The following is a 19,361-nucleotide window of genomic DNA, read 5'->3' on the forward strand; positions in this document are numbered from 1 at the left end:
CCAAGACAACGCTAGCACCGGGTGAAATTTAAAAAAAAAAAAAAAAAAACAACAAAAAAAACAACCCAAAAACTGGGAAAGAAACAAAGAGAAAAAAGCGGCTTAAAGCAGGGCAGCGAGGAGCAGGGAGCCTGGGCCGAGGTGCGGTGCCTGGCTGCGGTTGCAGCGGGGGAAGGCAGCGCTGTGCCCCAGCCTCCTGCGCATCCCGGCTCGGCTCTGCCGGCGCGCACTGCCGGGCCCGGACAGGTAACAGCAAGAAGTGAAAAGAGGAAAAGGAAAAGAGTGATTCATCCCTCCGCCCTGCCCCACCTGCAGTCACATGCTGCCTTCACACATTCCCTGCCCAGCCCCATTAACTCTTTCGGCTGATGCGCCCGCGGAGCCGAGCCCGGAGCCCCCGGGAGGGTCCTGGGCGGCTCCAGAGGGCTTTGGGTGTTTTGTATTTTCTTCTTTTTAAATTATTTTTCTTTTTTTTTTTTTTTTTTTTTTTTTAATCTCTCCCCTGAGATTCCCCTCTCTCCCGATGTGCCGGCTGGTAAGTCAATATTTTCCAGGAAAAGAGCTCTGTCCTGTGGTTAACCCCTCCTGTGCTGGAGTGCTGGAGCAGCAGCTTGGAGCCCGGCTGGGGAGCAGCGAGTGGGAGCTGCCAGAACACTTCAAAGCTGCACTGAGGCAGGTTTAGACTGGATGTTAGGAAGCATTTCTTTGTGGAGAGGGTGCTCCAATCCTGGAACAGGTTTCTTAGAGAGGTGGTCAAGGCCTCAAACCTGTCAGTGTTTAAGAGGCATTTGGACAATGCCATTAATTTTTTTGGTCAGCCCTCAATTGGTCAGGCAGTGGGACCAGATAATTGTTGCAGGGCTCTTCTAAATGAAACCATTTATTCTATTCTGTCCTGTCCTGTCATGTCCTGTCCTGTCCTGTCCTGTCCCTTCTTCTACAGGGCTTGCAGCGTGGTCACAGTAACGTCACCAGATCTGGCTGTGACAGATTTCATTAATAACTGTGAGATGGACCAAAAACCCCACCCTGGATTCACCAGCTGGTGCTCACAAGCCCAGAAATGTGGAAGCTCTCTTGAGCTTTTCTCTTGGGAGCTGAGCTGAAGACGAATTTCAGGAATTGGGGTCAGATTCTTGCGCCAATGCAAAAAAGGGAAGTGCCATGGGCTGTATGTCTGTCCCTGGCGTTGGTGTGGCTCATCTGCATTCAGAGCTGGATAAATGAGGGCCCTGCCTGAGTCAGGTTCCTGGGGCAAAGCCGCCTGTCTGGCCGGGTGCCGGGCCATCAAAGTGCTCCTCTCTGCAGGCACAGTGGCCCTGCTCACCCCACCGTGACAAATCCTGCGTGGGCTCGTGCCCAGCCCTGGCCTGGCCCGTGCAGGAGGTGGCAGCAGGGCTGGGGGACACAGGAATGTGACAACAGTTTGTTGGGATCATGGAATCACTGAGGTTGGAAAGGATCACAGGGTCCAAGCCAGCACTGCCAGCTCCAAGAGTACACCATGTCCCCAAGTGTCACATCAGCTTGGGGAAGATCCAGGTGTCTGGCTCCCAAAGAATGCCAGCTCAGGAGGTGCTCCAGCTGGAGCTGGTGACTTTATAGCTGACCCTGAAGGGATTTCCCAGGGGTGGGATGACAGCCCCAGGCCGTGGCCTGACCAGTGACCGGTGCAGCAGAGACTGGAACCAAACCTGGGTGTTTTAGGTGAAATCCCAGCGCTGCTGGCTGTGATGGGGACAGCAAATGGGACAGAGGTGAGCACTGAGCCAGCAGCCAGGACCTCTCTGGGTGTGATGGGAGATGGCCCAGATGGGTGCTGGGCTGTGGGTGTGTGGCGTGGCAGGAGCGTGTTGTGGTTTTGGCCGCCTCAGCCGCTCACTCGAGGTGTTTTTATTGTGCCAGGAGATTTATAGACTCTTTCATGGGGTGTGTGCATTAATGATTTATTGCATGTGGGGTAAATGCTGCATCCCAGCCATCCTGCACTGTGTGCTGGCTCTGCTGCTGGGGGTGGATTGGGGTGGCAGAGCCCCACACCTGCAGCATCACCACCTGGTCCTCACCTGGTCGCCCATCTTCCCATTCCTCACCCCACATGGTGAATTTAGCCCTGAATTGGGCGCATCCCCTGTTTGCAGGCTTGGGCTGCTGTGGCTGAGCAGGTTGGTCCTCGTCATTCCAGGCGTCCCCGGGTGGATCCAGCTGGACAGGCAGCGCCCGCTGCAGACACGGCCCCTTCCTGCAGATGGAAGCATTAATTACAGGGTCCTAACTAATTTTCCATTTTTAGCAGAGGGCCTAAAAGTGAGGCAGAGGGGTATGACACTGAGCTCAGCTCCTGGCTCGGGGGCTCCTGCTTCCCACTCACTCCGAGGTGCCACCAAGTGTTCACTGGTAGAGCTGAGGCCTGGGGCAGGCATTTCAGCTGGAATACAACAGCCAGACACTGCCTTGCCCTTTGGAACGTTTTCCACCCTCCAGCCACCAAGGATTTGCATGGAGCCGTGCACAACGTGGTGTTTTAGAGAGGGGAATCTGAGGCACGGAGCTCTGAGGGCAGCTTTGCTCAGGGCTGCTGCAGGAAGGAGTCACTGGAGCCTCAGCGCTGACTCTGACCTCAGGGCTGAGTCCAGGCTGGGCTTTTTGGCATCCTTGGGATGTGCTGAGCACGGCCTGTGGTCTGCCCACAACCGAGTCGTGCTCCCAGCACGCCCCACGCTGCTTTGTGGACAGTCCCAAGGTGTCACCAGCGGTGTTTGGGACAAACTGGGAGGCTGAGGGCTGTGCTGGTAGAGGTCACCAGGCAGGAGAAGCAGGCCAGTGCTGCCAGCCCTGTGCAGGGATCACCAGTGCTCGTCCCCGTGCTCCTGCCTGGGCGGGTGCAGCCCATCCATATTTATGCCTGACATTAATTTCCATTCATTTCAATATTTTATGAGCGTAACAATTAAAAAAAAAAAAAAAAAAAAAAGAAAAGGGTTCAGCGCTCGTTGAGACATAGAAATAATTGGGTGTTGATGGTCCTGGAGCTCTGCCATGCAAATCCCAGGAGCTGCTGGTGCTGCCCATGCCCAGGAAATTGCCACAACGGTGCAGGAACCCCGTGGGTGGGGATGGGCAGTGCCTGCCCCGGGGCTCTGCTGCCTCTGGCCACAGCCCCGGGTCCTGGTGGGGCTCTGGGGATCCCCCCGGGGCAGCTGTCACTGGGTTTAACTGGGAACGGATCCAGCCAGCACCGGGCTGGGGTGGGCAGCAGAGGGTGAGGGGTGGGATGGGCCCTGCAGTGCTGGAGCTGAGGGTGGGAGTGGGGAGAGGCAGAGGTGGATTTTCACCTCTGAGGTGGGATGTGCTCCTGGCTCCTCCACCGGTGTCCTGCCAAGGTATGGGCATGGTGGCCATGGCAAAGGGAAAGGGGGCAGGAGGGGGTGAGGGGGTGCAGGGCTGGTTCCCACCCTGTCAGGGGTCTCAACATGTCACTTTGCTCTGTCCCCCAGACTCCATGGCCTGTGTGGACCCTGAGGAGTGCACCTGTGAGTATGGGGCTGCTCCAACATCACCAACCCCAGGCTGGTGGTGGAGCTGATGTCCAGGGGTAGGTGGGTGCCAGGGGGTGACCCCATTCCCACTGGGATTGCTGCACCCTGGGGCTGCTGCCAGGGTTTGGATGGGATGTTGGGGGGGACCCCAGGGATGGTGTGGGAGGGTCTGTGTTTGGGGTACCCCAGGGATGGTGTGGGAGGGTCTGTGTTTGGGGTACCCCAGGGATGATGTGGGAGGGTCTGTGCATGGTGCAGCCCCTCCGAGGGTCGCTCCAGCAGTGAGGTCAGGGGATGTGAGCCCCCGAGTGCAGCTGAATGTTCCCAAACTCCATCCTCGCCCCGGGGGAGATCCCAGCCTGTGGCTGCAGAGGGGTGGGCACCATCCCGGGGTTATCCCCTTCCATCCCTCCCGGTTCAGCCGCTCCCGCAGGGCTGATGATGGCGGTGATGATGGCAGCGCTCCTGTCATCCCCTGACCTCCCTCTTCACCAGCAGCAGCAGCAGCAGCATCCTCCTCCTCCTCCTCTCCTCCACGGACACCTGCAGGGAGCTGCCCCTCGTGGGCAGGCACTGACCGGGGCTCTCGGGGAGACCCGTGGGGCCGGCCGAGCCTGCAGAGCGCCTCCACCCAGCCTGGCTTATGCAAGGAACACAAAACCCTTGGATTATTTTATGGGTGAAAGCGCTGGAAATGCAGACGGGGCGCTCGGTGCAGCCGGGTCGCGGTCACACACGGAGCTCGGGCGGTGACAGAGGGCAGTGACAGAGGGCAGTGACAGAGAGCAGGACAGTGACAGAGGGCAGTGACAGAGAGCAGGACAGTGACAGAGGGCAGTGACAGAGGGCAGTGACAGAGGGCAGGACAGTGACAGAGGGCAGTGACAGAGGGCAGCGCTGCCCGCACAACCCCGTTCACCCCCGGGGGTGCCCGCGGAGCCGCACTCAGCGCTGGGGAATGCCCGGCACGGTGCCACCGGCCGGGGAGACAATAACAGGGAGCGAATCTGGGTCAGGGCTTTGGCTGCGCTCTGCGGAGCCTTGGCCGGACCAGGAGCGGCTGCAGGAGCGGCTGGTTCTCGGCATCTCCATGTGCAGAGGGTGGGAAGGGGATGGGCGGCCATCCCGGGGAATGGGGGTCCCGCATTGTCCCGCGCTTCTCTCAGAGCCGGTGAGCCCCTCCCTGGCAGTGGCTTGGCTGCCGGTGACAAGGGTGTGACAAGGCAGGAGAGCTTTCCCCGGGATGGATAATGAGTGTTTGCGAAGGGCTTTGCCCGCCCGGGGCGGGAGTCGCTGCTGCGGTGGATCCCGGGCAGGCTCGGGTGATGAGTGCGAGCAGGACGCTGCGGATTGCAGGGACAGAGCCAAGGAAATGTGCTTGGCAGGGAAAAAAAGCTCTGTGAGCTGCAAGTTTGAGGTTTTCCTCAGCGTGGGTTGGGTTCTGAGTAGTTGTCAGGGGGTCCCAACTGCCCCTGTGCCCATCCTGGGATCAGGGTTTGGGCTGGAAGGTTCCTTCAAGATCATCTCGTTCCAGCCCTGAGGAAAGGGCTTTTGACTGTAGGGGGGGAAAGAGCTCCAAGCTCCCGGGCCTGGGGGTTTGAGCTGCAGGAGGTGGCTGTCCCCAGGGTCATCTGTCCCCTGCACTCACCGTGTTTCTGTGCCAGGCTCCTGCTCAGCCAGCTCAGCCACCCAAGGGACCCTGGCTGTGGCCCTTGGGGACACCACAGGACCCCCGTTCTGGGCCCGTGTCTGTGGCATCAGTGCCATTGTCCTGATGTGTGTCAGTGTTTTCTCTTAAGCCTGTTTTGTCCTGGCAGCCCCTGGGGTGGGGAAGAGGTGCTTGGAGAGGGGAAAAATGAGGATTTGGGTGCTATTTTTCATTTGTTTGGGATGTGATGATTAAATCCACTGGTGCAGCGAGTTGGGTGTTCTGAGCACTGCATTCCCTGAGTACATCCCAGGGGGTGTGGGGGGCATTTGTGGGGGCAGAAAATCCCTAGGAGGGGTTTGGGACAGGCATTGGGATGGGGAAATGGGGGCTGCAAGGAATTAAAACTGCAGTGAAGCAGCACCTGCATGAATGGAGGGATGGGACCACCTTGGCAGTACTGGAAAAGGAGCAGCCACTCTCAGGGATAATACTCAAACACGTTTTATTGGCCCTAAATATAAAAATAATAGAAAAAAATAGAAATTTGCAGCTATGAACAGCACCCACAGGATGGAATCCCCCTGGACCAGCCTTCCCTGGTACCCTGAGTCCTGGAATTCCTCTGTGGAGTTGTGGATCCTGGCTGTGTCCTGGCTGCCTGCAGCCCTCCCTGGAGCTGGGGCTTTGCTTACAGGGTTTGGAGAGGTTTCAAGGTTTGGGGTTTTGGGCTCACTCCCTCTGTTGCTGTCATCCCACTGGATTGTGCCTCTGGAAAAGGTTTTATGGCCGTGGTTGAACATTCCACACTCCCTCCCTGGAGAGCAGCACTGCCAGCCCCATCCCTGGGCTGGGGGTTACCAACCAGGCGGTCATGGACCAGGCACCATCCTGGGGACAAAGGGACACTCAGGCTGTGTGGGCAGCTCTGGTGAGGGGGGACAACGGGGCTGGGTCCTGCCCGGTCAGGGGCAGCATGGTGAGGGTCACTTGTGGGTGGTCACTTGTGGATGGTCACTGGTGGATGGTCACTCGAAGGTCACTTGTGGATGGTCACTGGATGGTCAGTGGATGGTCACCTGTGGATGGTCACTCATGGATGGTCACTTGTGGATGGTCAGTGGGTGGTCACCTGAAGGTCACTTGTGGATGATCACTGGATGGTCAGTGGATGGTCACCTGAAGGTCACTTGTGGATGGTCACTGGATGGTCACTGGATGGTCACCTGAAGGTCACTTGTGGATGGTCACTGGATGGTCACTGGATGGTCACCTGAAGGTCACTTGTGGATGGGGTGGACGTAGCTCCGTGGGAAGAGCCCGACACGGCTGTAGATCTTCCCCTGCCACCAGTTGGGGTCGGGGCAGCTCAGGACCTCAATGATGTCCCCCCGTAGGAAGGGCAGCTGGGAGCCCTCCTGGGCTGAGAAGTCAAACTGGGCTTGCACGAACCGGGGTCTCCTCACCTGCAGGGAAGCCGAGGGCCGGGGTTAGTGGGAGGAGAGGGGTCCCCATCTGCCAGCCCCTGGCACTGGGTGGCACTGCCTGGGTCCTGGTGGGGAGGCTGTGCCACCACGGGAGGAGGACGAGCCCTGGGATCCCTGCTTTGGAGAGACAGAAGCAAGGAAAGGGGAGAGTGGAGTGCTGGGGAACACCCCAGGGCACACAGCTCCCTGTTCTTGCTGCTGGGATGGGTGCCCAGGGCCCTTGGAGGCAGCTGGCACCCTCTCCTTCCCAGCTCCTTCCAGGTGCTGGAGCCTTCCCCATCCCAGCTCCCAAAGTCCAGTTTTGCAACCACTGCCCCAGGGCTTGGCTTTGCTGGGGTTTGGCTGTGCCCTGTCCTGGCTCTGCCACCTGCCCTGGGCATCACCCCTGGCACAAGGGACAGGGATCTGTGCCCTGCCCTGTCCTGCCCTGCTCTGCCCCTCTGAGCTGCTCCAGGAGCTCTTCCTCCCTGCAGCGCTGCCTGTCCCAGGCTACTGCTCCCTCTCCTGCTCCTCACCCCCCTGAGCCAAAGGGGGCCAGCCAGGGATGTCCCTGTCCCTCTGCAGGGACACTGAGCCTCAAGGGGGCTCACACAGCGGTTTGGGACCCACAGCCCCATCCAAGGTGGTACCTCCTGGGTCTGGTCCTCGTCCCACAGGAAAATCTGCTGCTCTTTGGCGATCGTGGTCATCCTGTAGAAATCCACCAGCTCGTTGATGGAGTTGAACTTTTCCTCCCAGAGGAAATATTTGCCATTCCTCTCCCTGAGCACCTTGAAGTGTTGGACCTGCTTCCCGTAGCTGCAGAAGGAGGATGGATGGATGGATGGATGGATGGATGGATGGATGGATGGATGGATGGATGGATGGATGGATGGATGGATGTCACCCTGGGGACATCCTGGCAGCATCCCCTGAGGTGAGTAAAGCCTGGGGGTGCTGGCAAGGCTGGGGTGAGCCCATGGGTCTCACTGCAGCCCTCCTGCCATGGTGGGGGTGATGGTGGCCCTGGGGTCACTCCTGGCCCTGCAATGAGGACCCACAGCTGAGCCCTGCTGCAAATCACCCCACAGGCAGCCAAAGCTCAGTACCCAGCCCTGGCACAGCGGGGGCTCAGGGGTGGCAGCACGCCAGCCATGTGGAGGGCAGGTGGCTTTGTCCAGGGCCACATCTGGGGAAGGCGTGGTGAGAGCTGCAGGTCTGGGCACAAGGCAGGAGGCTGCAGAGGCTGGGATTGTGCTCCTGTGCTGCAGGAGGATGGGGCAGGCAGGATGTCCCCTGCTGTCACCTCGCAGGGTGTGCCTGGGGTGACAGGTTGGGTGGCCCCGGGCAGGGGCGGGACCCGGCTGCGCTGCCGGTGACGCGGCAGAGAGAGCACGGCTCCCTCTCATTAGGGGCAGGAACCTCCCGAAACGTTCAATTAGGGATTAAAAGTGTGAGAAAGTGCCTGGCTGGCCTGGGGCCGCCCCTGCTCCCCAGGCTGGGGCAGGGCAGGGGTGAGATCCCTGGGGACAGGCTCTGGCCTTGCATCCCCGAGGATGCCGAGCCGGCCATCCCTGGGGATGCCGAGCCATTCATCCCTGGGGATGCTGAGCCCTGCACCCCTGGGGATTCTGAGCATTCCATCCCTGGGGATGCTGAGCCCTGCACCCCTGGGGATGCTGAGCCCTGCACCCCTGGGGGTGCTGTGTTTAGGCGTGTCCCCGCGAGGGCAGCGGTGCAGGGAGCAAGAAGCAGCGGGGATGGAAGCGGGGCTGTGGAGGGGAGGAAGGAGGGGAAGGTCCCGTGCGAGGCCGTGCTGGATGTGCTGGGGTCCCGGCTCCGCAGCCCCTCCGAGGTGGCCAGCACAGGGCAGGGTGCTCAGCCCTTGCCCAGCACACGCGAGGGTGGCCCCAAAGCGAGGGCTGCAGGGACCCTTCCCCTCCTGCCGCTTGTCCCAAAGGCATTTATTTACCTGACGGAGAGGGAGAACTCGCCCGGGGCGCTCTCGCTGTCGCGGATCAGGAAGGCTCCCAGGTGATTGCGCTGGAGCAGCCGTTCCTCTGCCAGGTGCCGGGAGATCCTGCCCGCGTACCACCTGTGAGGGGCACCGGGCTGAGCCACCTGGGCACCCCTGGAGAGGGGTCTGCATCGGGCTCCTCAGGGCGCTGCGACCCTCCCCCGGCTGTTCCTCCCTTCCCTCCCCCTCCTGGTTCACCCCGGCATTTTGGGGGGGCACCGCAGGGTGCTGTGGGCGCGCTGCCCCCTCCGCGTCACCGACAGCCGCCACCGCATCCTGTCACCCGGCCCCGCTGTGCCGCCTGTCCCCTCCCTCCTCCGCGTCCCTTGGCCCCCGGTGCGAGCAGCCCTTCCAGGTGTGGGGCAGAAATCCCTCGGTGCCAGGATAAACCCCTCCTGCTGCACCGCCACAGGAGTGCAGGAGCAGAGTCCCCGTGGGGATGTGTCCCACCCCTGCATTTCAGGGTATTTCAGGGTATTTCAGGGTATTTCAGGGTATTTCAGGATATTTCAAGTCCCTGGGCTGGGGAGATTCTCTGCTGCTGTAAGAGCTGCCTGGTGAATGATCAGCCAGGGAGTTTAGCACAGAGCCAGCCCTCCAGGAGCTGCAGGAGGAGGCTGTGTCTCGCCCATGCCGGGTGTTATCCCGAGCTGCAGGAGCAGTGGGATGTGCCCCGGGCTGCCCCGAGCCCACGCGCTCGCTCTGCCATTTAAATGTGATTTACCAGGGGCTAAGGATATATCAAACACAGGTTCAGTCAGCGATGGATTAGGCTGGGCTTTAATAACGTGGTAATAGGATTGTGTTTAATGCAGTGATAATCCCATAACGCTTTGTTGTTCCCCAATTATCATTTCTTCAGTGGCAGCTCGGTGTGAGGGTTGGATTTTTGGGGGTATGTGGGTGTGCTGCTGCCTCCTGTCCCCTCGGGCTGTGGTGGCACTGGCACTGACCTCCCCACCTCTGTGACTCAGCTTCCCCACGTGTGGGACTACCCTGGCTTGTTGTAAATTGGGAATTGGGATTGGTACTTACGGGTGTGGCTTGACCTTGATGTAGTTTTTGGGGACAAAGCCCTCGCGGCCGAACAGCTCGGCCTTGTACCAGTTCTGGTCATCCTCCATGTTGAGGATCTGAGGTGGGAGAGGAGCAGGGAGGTGTCAGCCTGGCTGCCAGGGGCTGGGTGGGACCCCCATTGCTGCCCCAGACCCCACAGCACCCACCAACCACCACCCCTGGGGAAAAGGGGGCTCTGGCAGCGCTGGCACGCTCTGGGGGCTTTGGGGTCACTGAGCTGGAAGGTGCCTGGTGTGTTCCCAAACCCCCGCCCAGGGAAGAGGGTGGGATCTGTCCCTGGAGTAGCCAGGATGGGAGCCAGGCCCTGGTGTCCCCCAGGAGGTGGCAGAAGGTGCTGACACCGCTTCCGTGTGACAACAACATTTTCCAGCCTCCCCCGCAGGGCCCGGGGCCGGCACAGCTGTGAAAACAGGATCCGAAACCCCGGCTCAGGGCACGGGGGAAACACGGCGGGAGGCAGGGCTGGCACGGCGGGTCTGGGGCTCCGGATTCCAGCTGGGATCTGCCCCCGTCCCCCCCGGGGGGCTCCAGGGTGCCAGGGCTCCGGGAGGAGCCCGAGAGGGATGAGCACATGGGCAGGGAGGGGGGGCCTCACTCCCCTTGCATGGCTGCTCCCCCCAGGGATGTTCTGAGCCCCTCTGGAGCTTTTTGGGATTCCCAGGTGGCATCTAAGGGCCGACCCTATTGCCAGTGCCTGGGTGGGTGTTTGGGCACGCTGCTGGATCCTTGTGACCTCCAGCGCCCCCCGGACAGGGAAAACGTGTCCCAGCCCCGAGGGGCTGTCACTGAGCACAGCTGGTGGCACTGATACCCACAGAGGCCACATGCCATGTCCCAGCTGGGGTGTCCTTCTCTGAAGTTGTGCCTGGTGGCACAGGCAAGCAGGGAATGCTACTCCACGCTCCCAAATCCTCGAGGCTGGCTCCTTATATCCCACAGAAAGCCCCAGAAGCTTTAAAGTCAGCGATAACGAAAGCACCGGTGTCACCATGGGCCCGGTGACATCCGTCCCACAAAACAACATCACCCAACCCCCCTCCCGGCTGGTCCCCTGTACCTTCAGGGTGTCCCCTTTCTGGAAGGGCAGCTCGTCCTCCTCCGTGGCCTGGAAGCTGTACAGGGCCACGGACTCCATGGCAGAGGGGCTCTGCGGGAGGGTCCCGGGGGGCTCCGGGCTCGGGGCTGCGCGCACGGTGCGGCGGCGCTGGGGGCAGGAAACCGCGCTGATGTCAGCGCTGCTGCCGGGGCACCGGGCGGGCCCCGCCGCCGCCACAGCTGCCCAGATGTGCGGCGGAGGCGGGGGAGCCGTGCCAGTCCAGCCGGCTGCCAGGGGAGCCGTGTGGCCGAGGATGGCAGGAGGATTTGGCGTTTGCCCCGCGGTGAGTGGCGGGCAGCGGGGCTGGGTGGAAAGGGGACGGTGATGGGCCGGGCACGGGGTGAGGATTTTGGGAAGGGTGTTTGGAGAGCACGGGCAGTGCTGGTGGGGGAGTCACTGCTTGAGGGGCCTGGTGGGAATGGTTGTTCCAGAAGCAAGAGAATGCTGGAGGCGGGTGGATGCACACACCTGGTTTAGCTGGAATTCAGAGCGAACCCTTCTGGCGCAGCTCTGAGCAGGGAGCTTCCAGCACAGCTGATATGGGCTCTTTGGGCTGATACTGGACCCCTTGAGAGGGTTGATTTTTTCCCAGTTTTCCTCTGCAGGGCTCAGGGAATAAAAATCCCTTTTAGACTAAAACTGAGCACTAAAACTTCCTGCTGCTCCCGTGGGCGTCAGGCACGGAGCCTGCAGGGCTCGCCCGCCGGGGGAGCATTCCCAGCGGGAATGATCGGAGCTGTTCAGCCTTCCTGTGTGTGGGCAGGGGCAGGGAGCGCATGGAAAACCCGCCAGACACTGCCTGGCTTTGCTGCGAGGAATCAAACCAGGGACAGCTGCAGCGCAGTCCCTGCCCGTGGGTTTGGGCGTTTTCCAGCTCTGCTGCCATCTGCCCGGGGTGGGATGAGCTTGCAGGGCCACTGTGGGGACACGGGCTCGGAGATTCGTCTCTCCCAAACCCCATTCCCAGTTCCCAACTGGATCCGAAAAGCAAACGCCCTCTAGCACCCCACGGAGGCCGCTCCCAGTGCCCGTGGAAGCAGAGAGGGATGTGCAGGGTGTCACTGAGTGTCCCCACAGCCAGCGAGGCACAGTCCCCATGGTTATCCCGGGATGTGCTGCTCCCGGGGGACACGGGGGCGCTGGGGAGGCCAGGAGGGTCAGGGAGGCCGTGGGAAGAGGCTCCCAGTGTGCTGGGCTGTCCCAGGGAGGAGGGGACTCAGCAAATCCCAAATCCCAGAGAGACCCAGGGGATGGGAATGCAGCAGGAAATCATCTTGGGGTGAGCTTCCTCTGCCCCTCAGCAGCCTTGGGGGTATGGAGCTGGGTGTTCCCTGGGGAAAGCAGCCCAGCAGAGCTGCTGTTCCCCCAGTCCTGTGCCTGATCCTGTCTCCTCTCCACAGCCCGAGTGGATGATGCAGAGGCCACTCCAGGCCATCCTACATGGAGAACAAGAGGGCAGGGAGGGTGTCTGGGAAGGGGTCAGTGCGTGCAGCCCAGGAGCGGCTTATGGGGGTGCCAATCAGCTGTGCCAGGGGGGACACCGGGAGCAGTGTTGGGGTTTGGATTCCGGGGGCAGCGGGGAGGCTTTGGGGGCACCTTGGGGTCTCCGGGCTGGAGCCACACCCGGTCCCGCAGTGCCTGGGAGGGGGCACAGGACAGTGGGGCCGCAGAGGGTGCCCAGGCCGGGCTCAGGACCGGGATCCTGCCGGCAGATGGCAGCAGTGCCCCAAGGGACACAGGGGACACGGGGACAGCGCCACCTGCCCCTGCACTCCGGCTCCAGGGAGGCGGGCGGCCCCTCTGACATCCCTGTCACATCACAGCCCCTCCCGGCCCCCTCCCGCTGCCCCGGGCACGGCCCGGGTCCCTTCCCCTCGCTGCTGGCTCGCTGTCCGTGCTCACGGTGGCGGTGACAGCAGCACCTGCACCCCAGGGGAGGCTGGGCTGGGCTGGGGACCCTTTTCTGGGCCGGGAACCAAACACTGCCGTGTTGAGCTGGTCCCCGGGTGCCCATCCCAAATCGCTGTGCCAGCCATGAGCCCATGCCCGGCAGGGTGGGATCCTGGGATGTGTCCCCTCATCCCTGTGCCCTGCACGTCCCCAGTGTGCAGAGGGACACAGGAGGTGCCACACGGTTGCTGTGGGTTGGGTGTCAAAGCTTGAACTTTGGGGCTCAGTACTGAGCTCAGCTCAGACTGTGAGGAGATGCCAAGGGATCCCAAGGGTCACCCGAGGGATTCATGGAACACCCAAAGGATCCCAAGATCACCCAAGGGATCCCAAGGATCACCTGAGGATCCCAAGGGTGACCCAAGGGATCCCACCCTGCCCTGGCTTTGGCCACCAGCCCACGCTGCCTCTCCCTGTGAGCAGGGGAGCTCTGTGACCCTGGGGACAGGCAGAGGAAGGTGCCAGGGGCTCTGGCTCAAGCTGAGGAAGGTGCCAGGGGCTCTGGCATTGCCCTTTCCCAGCTCTAGGGCTACTCCAGGCGTTGGGAGCTGCCTGGAGCTCCTGCTGACTCCCAGCTTGCCCAATCTGCCCAGCCCTGTTTCATCAACATCCTGTGTTTACCTGGCTGCAAAATCCCCACGCGGGAGGGAGGAAGAGGAGGGAGGGGAGCCTCTTCCCCTTCCTCTGCGGCCTGGGGAGCTTTGTTATGGACACCACTCCAGGCTCCCCAGCTCCTCTCTGGCTGCTGCCTCAGTGACCCCTTGCTCTGCCCATGGAGGAGGTGTCCCAAGCCTGGCTTTGCCTCTCGGGGGGCTTTGGGCTGGGCCTGGATGGTTCAGGGCTGGGCAAGGGGAGCTGCTCACTGCAGATCCAGGGCAGGGAGAGGGATGGATGCTGCCCCAGGACACAGCACTGTGCTGGGGGTTGGGAGTGCAGCACAGCCAGGATTCAGGCATCCCAGTGCCTGGGATGGGGAACGTGGATAAATCCTGTAGGACAAAGGCTGCAGCTGCCTGTGTGCCCAGGGATGGAGTCAGTCCTTCCAGTGGGGTCCTGGATGTCTCTCGAGCCCCACTGAGGCCCCGTGCAGAGAGGAAGTGACATCCTGGGCTGGAAAATGCCACATCAGGGCCCCCAGGCAGGATCTCAGTGTCAGCACCTTCCCTCTGGAGCAGAGGCCACATCGATGACTCCTGAGCACTGGAGCTTGTGTGTAACTCAACTTCTCAGCCCACACAGAGGAACTTGTGGCACCATTGACACCCTGGTGTAGCTGAGGACAGGGGATCAGACCCCTCTGGACCTCACATTACCCCACAGGATCTGTAGGAAAGCATCTACAGGAGGAGCACACCCAGGGACAATTTGCCACACTGGGTCCAGCGTGGCCATGAAAGGCTCCCTGAGGTGCTGGTGGTCTCCAGACGTGGAGCTGCATCTCCTCAGGGTCAGCAGGGGTGGCTGGGGCTGGTATTGGGGTTTTTGAGCTGGTAAATCAGAGCAGGACCCGCTTGCCTGTGATGCAGGTGGGTTGGGAAGTGGGACTGTGCTCTCATGGGAGAAGCCCGAGGGCAGGGGGCTGGTGGTGAGACCTCACTTTCTGCTTTTGGCCCCAAAAATGGATCTGGAAAAGAAGTGGATGTCATGAAGCCTTGATTATGGAATACAACAACAAACCTACAAGGAAGGATCACTGACTGATGGGGTCATCCCAAACAGCCTCTCCAAGAGGGATACAGCCCTGGATGGTGGCTGGGATTGGCCTCCTGGGAAAGGCCAAACCTTGTTTTGGTGAGGAGGGAGAGCCCAGACAGAGCAGCCAAGGGGAACAAACAGTGGGGGCTTCCTGGGGGTTCCCAGGACTCGGTTTTGGGCTGCTGGATGAGGTCACTGCCAGTGCCTGGGCTGGGCTGGGGGCTCAGGCCGGGATCCTTTACAGAGGTGTGAACCATTAAGGGCTTAATCATCAGCTGGAGGTTATTTGCTCTCTGGGCTCTATAAAAGGCCTTGGAGGCCACTTCTCAGGTTTGGACTGAGGAGAAGGGAGTGTTCTCTCTTGTGGCTGTGCCTTGGAGCTACTCCTGAGATCCTGCTGTTCCCTGGGATGCACCAAGAGCAAAAGGTGAGCTGTGTTTCTGAGTGGTGGCTGTGTCTTCCCTGGGGTGACCAGGAGAGGCTGGAGCTGTCCAGATCCACCTGGAGCAGGTGCTGGGTGTCCAGCTGGCAGCAGATCTCGTGTGCCCCATGGCTGTGGTGTCCTGGTCCCTGGCTCTGTCCTGGGGCCTTGCTGTGGTCACTGACACACCTGGGGTAACTCTGGCACCTGCTGGGTGCCCTCATGCAGGTCAGGCTCTGCTCTAAGCTGTGGGAGGAATGTTTCCTGCTGAATCCCGCTGTGGAAATGTCTGATGGTGACTCCCAGGATGAGCAATGTGTGTGGCCTCCAGTCTCCATCCTTGGTGCTGGGTTATGGAGAAGCCCAGGTTCCCATACTCAAATTTCCCAGGTGGGCTGGTGCTGCAGCATGGATGGGAGCTGGGAATGCTCTGCCAGCTCTTGTGAGTCCTCAGAACCCATTCCCAGGCAGCTGAAGCTGGAAACCTCCCTGTGCAGCAGGGAGGTGCAGAGGGTCCCAGCACCGCTTTGATTCCCACGGGACACAATGAAAAGGGTCCCTTTTAAGTGGAAGCTCCAAAGCAGCGGGCAGCAGGCTGGGATTTGGGTGTGGAGGCTGTTTGCTGTCCGTGTTTGCCCTGGGGGGAGGCTCCTCACCCTGGGCCTGGGCTGGAGGAGGAACCACCCAAGGGCAGGGGAGCTCCGCGGCTCGCGCTGGGCTTGTTCGAGGGGAGCCGGGAGTTTGGTCACATCCAGGCTCAGCCTGAGCGGGTTCCAAGAGTCTCCCCCTCAACGGGAGCATCTGTTATTTTTCTAGGAATTAAAACGAAAATCCCACCGCGGAAAGCTGTGCCGCGTGCGTAGGTGAGGGGACCGTGCTGCCACCCTGCTGTCACCGCCGTGACTCACCCGGGGGGCTGCGGCTCCCGGGAAAAACAACAAAAAATAAAAGCAGGGAGAAATTGTGAATGATCGCTGGCTGCCGGTGACTGAGCTCGCCAGCGGGGCGGTCAAATTGCGGTTCCTCCTTAGGGCTGGCTGGTTAACAAAGAAGTTATTAATAACCAATTAAGGCACAGCTCACGTCATGCCTTCCTCTGGGAGTGTGGCAAGAGTGGCCCTGGTTCCTCCTCCGGCTCCGTACCCACCCTGCTGCTTTGGGGGGGGACATTTGGGCAGGTGTCCCCTCCCCACAGGGCTGCTGGGGATGGGGACATGCCCAGGTGGCACCGCCAGGGCCATGGTGACACCTGCCAGGGCTGCGGGGGACCTAAGGCCGGGATATGGTGTGTTTGGCTAAGCTGGTGGGAGAGGGATTTGGCAGGAATTTGGGCAGTGCCAGCGCAGGTGGTGACAGCCGTGGGGACACGGAGGGAGGAGGAGGAGGAGGAGGGTCCCTGCGGGCCAGTGATGTGCGCGGTGCCACATCCCGGGCAGAGCCGGATGCTCAGAGAATCCGGGCACTGTGCTGCTCCTGAAACCGCCTATTCAGGGCACGGAGAGCAGCACAAGAGGGAGGAAGCGGAGGGAACAGGGAGCACTGAGGGCCTCTGTGTGTGGCAGGACGGATGCAGGTGCAGCTGTGGATTCCCCGGATGCTCCACGCTGCCCTTTCTCGCTGGGGATGCACTCGGAGTCCCCCCAGAGTCCCCAGCCCTGCTTTATTCACTCTGGTTTATTCCTCCTGCCACGCTGTCCAGTGCTGCCTTTATTTATTTATTTTTTTTCCTGTAGGTCTGGGTGGATTCTCTTAAAGTGTCACCCAGGGTTGGGCTGTCCCTCAGTTGCTCTGACCTGTCTCCTCTCCTCAGCTGAGGATCTGCAGGAAATGTTTTAGTAATTAAGTAGCTGTGAAAACTCTGCCCAGCCTGTCATCAGCTGGGGCTGAAATCAGCCCCAAAGGATCCATGGGAGAATCCACACACGTGGCCTTGCCTGTCCCAGCCCCACCCTGCTGCTCCTTTTGGAAAAGCCAGCTGAGTAAAGCTGCTGCTCCAGTGGCAGAGCCCTCTCAGGGCACTTTTCCTCAGTGATGATTTTCACCTGTGCAAGGCAAGAGGAAAAACTGAGTGCAGGTTTTTTAGGAAGCCACAATAAAACTGATGAATTCCTCCCAAGGGCTGTGTTGGGCTGTGATTTCTGACACATCAGCTGTGGCAATCCAGGGTAATTTCACTGAAGCCTGTGTGTAAATGAGAGCAGGATATGGCCTGTGTTGAAGGAACACTGCCCAGGGGGTTGCTCCCAGATGTGTGTTCTTGCTTTCTGCTCTCTGAGCAAATGCAGCACTCCTAGGAGGCAATTCTGCATTTTAATAGAAAGCCAAGGCACTGCTTTCTCTTGAAGTATTCCTGTAGAGCTGGGAACAGCATTTGCTTCGATGGAAGAGTTTGAGATCCCCAGGAAAATGGGGCCTGAGCCCCCTCCCTGTGAAGCTGATGGAAAGGAACAGCATTGCTCTGACAGGGCTCATGATGTAAAGCACTAACATTAGCACAGGTAATAAAAACCCTCCCCATGTAGGTGTGCTTGGCACAAGATGCACTTGCAGAAGCAAGCAAAGTATTTGGCAAAATGCTGTAAAATATCTGTTTCTACAGCATGTTCCTTTCAGCATCTGAAATGCAGATTTGTCATCTTCCTTCCTCCTTCCTCCCCTCTCTTCCTCTCCCAGGCTGAAAGAGGAACTCTGGGGTTTGCTGCTGGTTTTGGGCTTTGCTTGGGAGGGGCTGGTGGTCACTACAGGCTGAGCAGCTCGTGGAGCTGCTGATGAGGTGGCAGCAGGACCCAGTGGTGTGCTGTGTCCTTTTGTCCCATTGATGCCACATGGGGATGTCCTGCTGTGCTGGAGAAATGGCTCTGCTGCAGAAACTGGGATTTCAGTGCCTTTTCATGTCAGGGAGGGTTAGGTTGGATATTAGGAAAAGAGGGTGGTGGGCACTGCCCAGGCTCCCCAGGGAATGGTCCAGGAGGACCTGGAGGGTCCAGGAGGGTTTGGACACCACTCCCAGGCACAGGTGGGATTGTTGGGGTGTCTGTGCAGAGCCAGGAGTTGGATCAGTGATCCCTGTGTGACCCAACTCAGCATGACACAGCCTCTGGCATTGCCTGGGAGCAGGGGGCTGGAGGCACCACGAGGCACAGGATGCCCTGGAAGGGCTCCAATGAGCAACAGGGACAAGAGTTTGATCATGGGCAAGCTCCAGCTCCAAGTGGAGGGGACAGTGTGGAGGGTGAAGAGACTGGAGGAGCTCAGGAACCTCTGGAGCCACAGGAACAGTCTGGACTGGGCACAAAGGACTGGAATCACTTGTGGGAGACCCTCAAAAACAGCTTGGAAAGGGGCTACAGCCCCTCTCCAGTGTGGGCACCTGTGTTTTCTCCGTCTGGAAACCAGATTAGCACAAACTCTGTATCCCAGCCTGATGCCTGCTTGCTGCTCCCTCAGCTGGGATCAGGAATGCAGCCTCCAGTGGTTTGCAGCTGTGCTGTTCTTGGCTCCCCGGGGCAGAGACAGATCAGGAAATCATTTCAGCATATGTTTAAATCTCCCTGAGCACCTCTGGGTGCAAAAGGCTTAGGGAATGTGCCAAGTGTCTGCAAGGCTCAGGGGAGGCTTTAGGCTTGAGGGTGGTGGTGCCAGTCCATGGAGAGTCTGGAGAAAGGAAAGGAGCTTCCCAGGGATGGAGATTTTGGGAGAAACCCAGGAGAGCTGAGGCAAACAGCACGTGGGTGCTGCTCTTGGCCTCTGCTCTGAAGGATGGTAAACATGAAGGGCTGGAGCTGGGAGCCAATGTGTAGGAAGATAAGAACATCCATCCTGCTAAAAACCAGGTGTCCAGGCCAAAATCTGAGCACTGGCAGCGTTTATAGCAAATGTTTGAGGATAATGGGGGGATATAACTGGAGAGGGACCTTTCACAAGGGCGTGTAGTGATAGGATCTGGGAGAATGGCCTTAAGCTGAAGGAGGGCAGGGTTAGATTGGGTATTAGGAAGAAATTCTTCCCTGTGAGGGTGGTGAGGTCCTGGCACAGGGTGCCCAGAGCAGCTGTGCTGCCCCTGGATCCCTGGAAGTGTCCAAGGCCAGGCTGGATGGGGCTTGGAGCAACCTGGGATAGTGGAAGGTGTTCCTGGGCGTGGGTGAGGGTTTGGAACTGGATGATCTTTGAGGTCCCTTCCTACTCAAACCAGTCTGTGATTCTCTGATAAGAGGAATAAGTGAGTGAGCAGACAGAATTCCACGCTGTGTTCTCCTTGGATTCAGTAATTCTGGGAACCTCCCAAACTGGAGCTATGGCTGCAAGATGCATCTTGAAAGAGGCACCCTTGAGGGACAGCATCTCCAGTTCCCTGCCTTCCCCCAGGCTCTGATCTCAGAGCAAAACAAGAGGTCCTGCCCTGCCTGGAGGGAAAACACGGGTGTCTCACGTTTCTCTCTCAAGTGCAAGCTG

At 59.8% G+C, this 19,361-nt stretch overlaps 1 protein-coding gene across 1 annotated transcript; it reads right to left on the minus strand.

Moving 5' to 3' along the window:
- Positions 1 to 5,675: 5,675 nt before the first annotated feature.
- GRAP (GRB2 related adaptor protein) lies at positions 5,676 to 10,897 on the minus strand. The gene is made up of 5 exons (XM_066560988.1): positions 10,805 to 10,897; positions 9,706 to 9,803; positions 8,626 to 8,748; positions 7,304 to 7,472; positions 5,676 to 6,653 (listed from the first exon to the last, which is right to left on the minus strand). Exons 1-5 carry the CDS (start codon positions 10,880 to 10,882, stop codon positions 6,468 to 6,470), a joined length of 654 nt encoding a protein of 217 aa, XP_066417085.1. The 5' UTR covers positions 10,883 to 10,897; the 3' UTR covers positions 5,676 to 6,467.
- Positions 10,898 to 19,361: the final 8,464 nt, after the last annotated feature.

Source organism: Molothrus aeneus, chromosome 16, assembly GCF_037042795.1.
Source record: "Molothrus aeneus isolate 106 chromosome 16, BPBGC_Maene_1.0, whole genome shotgun sequence".
Lineage (NCBI taxonomy): Eukaryota > Metazoa > Chordata > Aves > Passeriformes > Icteridae > Molothrus > Molothrus aeneus.

Excerpts from the sequence above, each read along its gene's own strand:
- GRAP (XM_066560988.1), bottom strand. The coding sequence starts at position 10,882 with ATGGAGTCCGTGGCCCTGTACAGCTTCCAGGCCACGGAGGAGGACGAG. Across the intron at positions 9,804-10,804 it reads AGAAAGGGGACACCCTGAAG|ATCCTCAACATGGAGGATGA; the intron begins GTACAGGGGACC and ends CTCCCACCTCAG. Across the intron at positions 7,473-8,625 it reads GAGTTCTCCCTCTCCGTCAG|CTACGGGAAGCAGGTCCAAC; the intron begins GTAAATAAATGC and ends CTCCTTCTGCAG.